Source organism: Acipenser ruthenus, chromosome 12, assembly GCF_902713425.1.
Source record: "Acipenser ruthenus chromosome 12, fAciRut3.2 maternal haplotype, whole genome shotgun sequence".
NCBI classification, from domain to species: domain Eukaryota; kingdom Metazoa; phylum Chordata; class Actinopteri; order Acipenseriformes; family Acipenseridae; genus Acipenser; species Acipenser ruthenus.
Genome location: NC_081200.1, coordinates 3,865,973 through 3,875,233, shown reverse-complemented (window position 1 = coordinate 3,875,233; position 9,261 = coordinate 3,865,973). Strand labels below are relative to the sequence as shown.

The 9,261-nt window shown below is 35.4% G+C and overlaps 1 protein-coding gene across 1 annotated transcript in view; it reads left to right on the top strand.

The window, feature by feature from the left end:
* Positions 1–8,618: 8,618 nt before the first annotated feature.
* The window catches only part of LOC117417039 (ephrin type-A receptor 4), a 43,768-nt gene continuing 43,125 nt past the window's right edge, over positions 8,619–9,261 (top strand). The window contains exon 1 of the mRNA XM_034028709.3: positions 8,619–8,887. Coding sequence (XP_033884600.1) covers positions 8,800–8,887 — 88 coding nt within the window. The 5' untranslated portion in view covers positions 8,619–8,799. The remainder of the gene's footprint in view (positions 8,888–9,261) is intronic.

Sequence of the window (9,261 nt, the reverse complement as noted above, 5' to 3'; positions counted from 1 at the left end):
CCGTTGTTTCTACTAGGGAAAATAAATAGAAACAAAAATAAATTAACCAACACCAAGATAGCTATCCATTTAATCAAAAGGTACACAAAAAGCATTTCAATGCAATTACAAGCTGTCGCTGCAACACAGAATATCTAACGGCAAACCTTTTGAGTTGCCTTCTGTAATCATTTGCTCTGAGCACAAACAAACAAATAAATCAACAACCCCATTCTTTATTTAAATCACAACTCAGTCACTACTGCAGGTCTTTAACTGTAGCAGAATAGGTTTTCAACCAAATTGTCAGGGGGGGGGGGGGGGGGGTTGCAAACATGGCAACAGATGCTTGTGTGAAATGGAGAAATCTCCTCTGTGACACAACAGAGCAGTTTACCTATAGAGCTCTCTTCAGTTCAATAACTCTTCACAGCTGTCAGAGAGCTCAGGGACACTGCTATCTTTTAACATTTTAATCACTCCACAACTTAGTCACAGGTCCAGTGTTTTCAGGTACCCCCCCCCCCCCCCAAAAAAAAAAAAATCTTCAGTTTTGTACCTGTGTGCACATTGTATTTGTCAAGGATCACAGGCTGTTCAAAATCCCTATTGCTCCTACTTTTCAAGCTTTTATAAAGAAACCATTATGGACCACGCTGATGTTAAACCCTTGAGCATGCACTATCAGAAGTGTAAAATGACACCGAGCAGCAGTTTTTTTAGGTTATGTAGGCAGAATAAGAATGCTCCCATGTGTACAATTGTAATATGTTAATTGAAGGTTCAGCAGAAACCTTCTGTTAAATAGCTCTCAAATCACTTATACTTTATCACTTAATCACGTCTTTGGAGTAGCAGTTCACATTACATTTCCTTCTTAAAATTGCTTGCAGTATGACAAAAAATATATAATGTGTGAACCAGGGAGGTAATAGTTTCATATTTGAACACTTCTGACTGCAATTCAGCTGCATCCAGATGCTAAATGTTTGACAATAGCACATAAAACCATTTCTAGGAGTATTAAATTAATTTACACTTTCCATTTATTTATGCAAATAATACCACAATCCAATGTTGTTGTTTTTTTATTCAACAAAACAAAAGACTGCATAAGGGTATTTGCTGACCTTCCATGCTATTGTGACTTTCAAGTTAAAGCAAGTTTCAAACTAGTTAAGAGACTTTCAAAAACAGCAGCTGATCTTAAAACTGTGGCTATCCATAACATACTGTGTATGCAATATGTAGTCAAACTATATGAGGTGCATTGTCAAAAATGTAATTTGTATACTGTATACAATAACTGAAGTGCTAACAAAAGCAATGCAATGCCTTGAAATGCACTTCCTATTGTTCTCTAAGCCACATTCAAATCTAGACTGCACTGCTGAAGGCTAGAAGTGGGTGCCATTAAAACATAGCAATTAAAGATAAAAAGCTCTGCTTATACATGGTACCTTGAAGCACACACTCAAAAATACTTGACATTTTCTCTCGTCTTCCCTACATCGCTGCTCTGGGTTAATATAGCTAATAAAACACTGTTATGTTCCTGTTTATATTTCAAGCCTCATACAGCTCCACTGATCTTTCGATAGTAGGTGCAAGACACTGGGAGATGTTCTAGAGTGCACTGTATGGCACGTGGTATTGAACTGCTGTCATAAAAGGAATACAAAATTGCACTTCTTTGATGAGTAGATTAAAGCTGTGATCCCACTCAGCCTGACTTGAGTGTTAGGCTAATTCATTAGATGGAAGACAGTAGACATAATTTGAAGTGGAATTGGTTCATTAAGATTCTTGCGTTCTTTCATTTTCCTTTTTTTTTTTCTAAACTTGAACTGAAAACTCCTTGGGGCAGAACTGTCAAGTACAGACTGAATTGTGAGAGATCCATTCTGTTGCAGATCATCCGGAATGAAATCAGAACTGATTCTCTGTTCACCGGAGTGCTAATGGGGGGCAATTCAAACGCATGTCTTGTTGATCATAGCCATCATTTGTTCTTTTCTTGCACCATTTACAGTCAAAGATGCAATTCAATCCCTGCATTTCTCTTCATCACTTGGGTACCCTTTGCCAACTCTGTAGTCTTTTAATCAGATATGATAGAACTTTTTTTTTTTAAATGAAGTAGTTGCAGCTTTTACATATATTTAGTATTTTATTTTGCAGGACATATTTAACACAAGATTATAAAATGAATAACATTTTTTTTAAAAAAACAAAAGAGCACAAGAGCATTGTATACAAACAATTGATCATGCTGAATGTCTGTTATTATTATTATTTTATTATTTGTTTATTTAGCAGACGTCTTTATCCGTTATACACGTCTGCATGTTATATATCGACAAATGCAGTACTCATTTTATATATGCAAATGTCAGCACTAATATATGTATTTACCTATCTATCTCTATCAATCTATATCTTAATAGTATATTCAAATTTAAATATATACATACATGTGTGGTACATTAAAGTGTAATATTAGAAAAGTACAGATCTAGCTGAACACTACACATCTTATGATGCTAAATGTTTTGAGTTTATCTTGCGCTAGCTTATGCTACAGAGGATTATGATCTGGTCAGTGTAGAGTTCAATGGCGCGGAGGACTACATAAGAATCGTAAGTGCTGCTCCATTTATTGCACACTGGGAAATCTCCCCAGCAGGACAACAAGGTTGAGTTTGTCATCCGCTGGTGTATTTGTCAAGGTTTTCTATTCCTCCTTTTTTCGACAGATCAGCAGGGAAGGAAGAAAAATCCCTAGTATAACAAAGCACTCCCCAGTCATGGTTTATTATTATGCTTTTACACTATTGCCTGATGACAGTTTTATATGATGCAGACTGTTTCGCCTCGAGAGATGACAAACAGTATTACTTTCTGAGTAATATATATATATATATATATATATATATATATATATATATATATATATATACCAGAGAACCATAAAGAATATGGGTTTTTAATCTTAAACAACAAGTTTACAAAATGTTTAGCTACATAACTGCAAAAGTTGCATGTTAGTTAATAAAATATAAAATAATATTTCCGTAGCTTATAACTTATTGCTCTGAAATGATCAGAATACTATGTTACAGTAGACTGTGCTTTATTGTATACCCTATGGGACACACCATGAGCATGCGTTACTAGTAGAAGGGCCTGTGCCTACAAGATCTATCTGCATGCTGCACCACTATCTTCTCCCCATCCATTTTCAAGCTCTTCAAAGCAATATGGTAGAGCACTGTGTACTAATTAGGTGGATGTATTTTTATTTCGTAAAGTCTGTCTTCAGCCCTTGCCTGGGGCCTTCCAATACTGCTCCTCAGCATCAGCCACTACCAGTTTCAGAGTTCTTTTTTTGTTTTTTTTATTATTGCTAAACCTCTCCTTTGTTTGGTTCTCACCAACCCACACAGTGTCAACCAGTCAACAAGGGGTTTGGGGTTCTTTGTTCTATTAGGGGTCTAATTCAATATGGCTTGGTTACTTACCTCACATGCCAGAAGTTCAAATAAGATAAAGCAAAACAGACCGAACAAAAAAGCAAAAGTGGTTGAGAAATGCTGGAAGCCCTACGCTTTATTGAGCCCTGCAATGGAATGCCGTCGACACAAACAGGAGCTGCGCCCGTCCCCACAAACAGTGGAGGCCTCTGTGAGAGCGCCACACAATGCAGATGTGTGGGCAGATGCCATCTGCGACTCGCTTCGGGGAAACAAAAAAGATGTTCAGACTAAAGGGGATTTCTCAGATACGTGACATAATGGGAATTATCTGAAAGTAATCAATCAAAACGGTGACACAAATAACTAAAAACAACAGCCTTGATGCGGCCGGCGCCCCCGATGTCTCCACCGCCCGCAGCGGGTCACCCCCCCCCATCCTCCCCCTGGCACCTCCGCTTCATGGGCTTTGCCATCGATGTTCTTCCCATCACTGCTCCTATTGGCCAGCATGCCTCGGCCGTGCTGCTACCCCCTCTTTAGCTAATGTGTGCTTTATTGTTGCGCATCCTATCGTACACTTAAGGCGCATTCATTCTTTGACTTGGACTGACAATCGATTGTAAGCAAAAGCCCTGATACAGCAGATGCTGCATGATCTCATAATTACGTAGGGATAGTTTCGCCACAGCAACGGTATGGCAACAATACAGTCGAAAACTCAACCTCAAAGAGGCATTGATAGATGGTCACCTGCTCGTTTAATCTATTCAGATTAAATGCAGGTATTTTTATTTCTTTTTTCTACTAAAAAGGATAGAAACCTAAAAAACATGTTTTTTTTGTAAAAACTAACACTAAAATAAAATAAACAATACCATGCTTGATATACTAAACTTCTAGAGCTCTATGGTATCTGCATTTATTTAGTTATATTTTCTTTAATATTACAGAATAACAAAGTTTGAACCAAGTTTTTTCTAATGTTTTTTATTCGACAGATGGAATATTTCCTTCCAGAGGGGAACAACATTTGCTATATTTATACGCTCTTCACAACCAAAGTCTACAGCTCCACAGACTGGGGCAATGGAGCAAAATGGATTAGTCCTGTAATCCAATGGATTTAACTTCAGTTTTCTACCATCAGTGAACCCCTGAGAGCTACATTATAATTAAATAGAATTTGAGCATTTTTTTATTCTTTTCTTTTTACTGAGTTTCTAAAAACATTAGTTCTGACTTTTACATTACACAACTTTTCAAAGTCTGTGAAAAAATGTTTTGTAGAACCTCTTTAAAAAAAAAACTATAACAGTAATAATACGAATATGATAAAGCCACTTAAAAACTCAGTTTTACTCTTTGCCAAATACACCAAACAAATTGTCCTGTATTATAAAAATAGAACCCAAAATGCAATTAAAAATACTAATACAGAAATACCACATGAATAAGCTGAACATATATATATATATATAAAGTAGTAATAATAAACAATATAAGCCCTTTTTGATTGTATCACAAAAATGTATATGCATTAAGTATGAAAAGTATTTGCTTTCCTCAGTATAATTTTTATTGTTTGCAGATCCACATAAAAGTTGACATTTAAAATCAAAACCAGATTTATGACTACGACTCTTGTTTGACTCAGATAGCACTACAGTATGTTTCACATTGAGGGATTTGTTTTATTATTTTTTGTTTAATGTACAAAGTTGCTTAGATTTTAATAGTTTTTACTTTTATATTTTTTACTACACAAGCAATCTGTCATAGTTATGTGTTACAAGAAACTTTTATAAGCAAAACATAATATTAAAATAAAAAACATTTTGTTCCACAATAGGGCTGATATTATTTTTACAAAACTAGAGAGTGTATTGTTATATATATAAAAAGAAGAAGGTATAGTATCAGTTAAATACATTTATACAAACTCCAGGATTTGCCACATTTTGCACTAGTCCTGTATAAAAAAAAAAATAAAAATAAATTGATGACAAAAATTATTAAAACCCAAATAAACAGTTTTTCAAACTATTTAAAAGTAAGACTGTGTTATTTATACTTTATTCTAACATTAAAGTTTCACAAAAACTAAGAATTTAATTCAGGCTAATACAATATAAGCAGAATGTAACATCAGTATAAGGTTAACAGGAGGAGCATTTATAAAAAAGCTTTAATAAAAAAAAAATAGGGAGAAAAACAATCCATAATAATAATAATAATAATAATAATAATAATAATAATAATAATAATAATAATAATATATTATAAAATACTGTTTTATTTTAAAACTGTACAACTACAGAGAAGTGCAAACTGAAGTTTATGGAATATTTAGTGTCATTGCTTTCTTTTAAAAACGTTGATTATTTTCTTTGTGGACTCTCAAAATGTAACATACACATAAAAAATAAATGACTGGCAAATAACATTACATGGAAAGTAATTAAACTAGGCTTGCCAATACCTTAATAGTATGCTTAAAATATTCTTTATTCAGCAAATACTAGAACTAAGTAAACTAATCTCAACACAAAGTTGAATGTATTAAGCTTTTAAAGGCGAGTGTCATGTGGAAAGGCCAGTTGTTTGTAAGATGCAATCTTTCTGCTCTGCACAGACTTCACAGCTCCATACTGATAGCTGCGGGATACACTTCAATTCTTGTGATACACTGTACAAAGACTGCACTGTATTAAGATGAAATCCAGCCCTGGCTCAAAAACCAACCACACCCGAAAGGTAGATTCAAACCAGTGCAAGTACATTAAAAAATCAAACAAGCAAATGAGTTATTCTACCTAACACTACGGCTGTTCTTAATCTGACCATTTCCAGGTATCGTGTACCAGTACTTACTTTATTAAATATGGTCCTTGACAGTCCAATACACTTTAGGATAAGACCGAAAAAATGACTATACGAGGCTGAAATGTAACAGACTATGATAACCCTCGTTTCTGTAACCCCGATATAGCAGATTTTGTATATTTGTATATTTTGTAAATTTATTTTTTTCCACAGAGCGTTCTACAATATGCCTCTGGCGCTAAAATGATCTACTTTGCTAAAGTGTGCAAAATCAGAGCTAGCGGGCCCACGACGTGTAGGAGTTGGCTATGTGGGCAGAGTTCTGTGGGAAGGCGTTTGGTGAAAATACAATGTGCTTGTTGCTAGTTTCTGCTGAGCTGCAGCGGACTGCATTTCGAGGGAAGAAGTCAGTTGTCTCCTGCCTCCCGTCCCCGCTCCTCTCCCGACTTCAATGTTGTTCGTGGGGAGTCTCGGGCAGCAACACAAAGCTTTCCCTCTGGGCTGTGGGGCCTGTCACCGAATGGCAGATTAGTGCTTTGGGGAGATGGAAAGGGGCTGTGTAGGTGGACGTGGTGGAAAAATAAAATACAATAAAAGATACGGTGACACAAATGATAAGAACAAGAAGAATGCAGTTGTGTTCTAAGAACGTTTTAAAAACGACCTTTGTTTTAACTAAGGCTCCTTTGAGTTAAATAAATAAAATACAAAGACAAAAAAATCCTACACGTGACAGGTAACGTTTTATTATTATTATTATTATTATTATTATTATTATTATTATTATTATTATTATTATTATTATTATTATTAAAAAAATCTCCCCGTGAAACACCCTCAAATAAGGTTGAAATATAAGGAGGAAAACATATTTCCTGCATAATGTAATTTGTAATGTACCCATGTCTTTTAGTAAAGCATTGTTTGTATTTAAAAACTCAAGTATGCTCAAGTATGAATATACTTTTCAATACGGAGTTTTAGCCCAGCAGTTTTTCGTTATCCATAATGCAATGCAATTACAACTTTGAAAAACCAATGCTAGTAAGTAAGGATACTGTACTAGTACAATAGCATGAATGTATATATAGTAGTTGGTATAATAATAATAATAATAATAATAATAATAATAATAATAATAATAATAATAATAATAATAAACTAGCTTGCTAACTATTTCCGTTGGCATCTGATGTTGAAATATGTATACATGACCCAATACGGCAGTAATAAACTATAAGTATAGCTTACCTTATTACAGTCATAAAGTTGTATGACCCCCACATGATATTATTTACTCTGAACACAAATCACAGTGTGCACATGCAGTGTACTGACTTGCTACCATCCCCCATGGCAGTGAATGTAAAATATGACCACTAGGTGGCACCATTGGTTTAAGTCTTTTCGGAATAAAAGTACGAGCGACACTATTTACTGCATAGGTGCGTATTCCAAGACCAGGCTGCAAAACCTGGAAATTGTATAGTACAATACATATTTGATTTTTGTGTTTTTACAATAGCCTATATACTGAAGAAAAAAAAAAATCTAAAACACTAAGGAAACTAAAATGTTTTAAAATCACACCTATCTCCAGTTGAAAGGCATATATACTACGTCATAACAACTGATACTGTGTATCCGTTTATTTTTTTGTTAATGTATATGAGATGTTCTTGTAAACCTCGAATTAGTTTTTTATTGTTTGTGTATTGTTTGTGCATAGAATTACCATTTGAACTGTTTTACTCGAAACATGCATCAGCAAGACTCACACATAACAGGTTAAAGCCATACAATGCATTCGTCTTCAAATGTAGGTCACAAGATATATACTCTCTAACAGACTAACCCCTATGCGTTACAAGAGGACTGGTGTTACATGAGCTTTAGTTTATAAATGTCAAAAGGGTATTGTGGTTGTGCTATGTTAATTATTGTTATTATTTCAAACACTTTTTTTTTTTGGTTTGTTTGTTTTGAATTTTTAGACTGGATTTCTCCAATTAATTGTGACAATCTAAAATCAAGCATGTGGGATAAAGCATAACTGACGGCGGAAAACATTAAAAAGAAAACAAAAACTGTGAAAAATTAAAAATTAACCCCATTGAATTGATTTATAGTTTCGGTCTACACAACTATAATCTACAAATTAAAGGAATCATTACATAAGGTGCTCCTGTGCAAATACACGTGTCCACATGAAGAGATAGCCCTCTTCTAGTTGGAGTAATGATGCTTGCAAAGGGTTTGGATTGCGTTGCTTACAATGTTTATTGCGACCGATCGAGTTGATTGACAAGGGGAGGGGTCCAGTTAATGATTATTTGGGCTTTGTGTGGATTGACAGGCGCGTCACAGGGTTAAGAAACGCCCCCTGACAATGTCTCCACAGTTTACTGCTCTGCAGCTTCAATCACTTATTCCATTGGGAAAGACATAGAGCTGGATCTGTGTAGTACGAAGAGAAAAAAGCAAGACACACGCAGAAGAAACCCAGAAGTCAAGGACAGATATGGCTTGGATGTTATACTTTACGACCTGTCTTCTGTTTGGGATTTCTTCATTTGTTTGCCCCGCACGGATCTACCCACCCAGTGAAGGTAAGAGTCGTTTCTGGGAGTTTGTGGACCTCGGGGGCGGGAGTTGATTTTTCTTGTGCCCGTGATCCCCGCTGATTGCCGTGGTAAATCCGGGCGGGCAGGTTGACGGAAGGATAAAGTTCAACGCTACACGTTTTAATCACTGAGCCATCTCTTTGATTGTCCCAGAAAGTTAAACTGTATCATTTCCATTTAGTACAGATGGACATTACTTTTCATCACCGCACTAGTGCTTGGATTTATTTCGATCGGCAGTTTTTAGCATAGCATGGGTAGGAATCGGATGATACAGTTACACTTGTGCTGTAGCCTACACTTACCACGCATACTAAGCTTTGAGTTTTTCTACAAATACACAATTTGCAAAAATCACA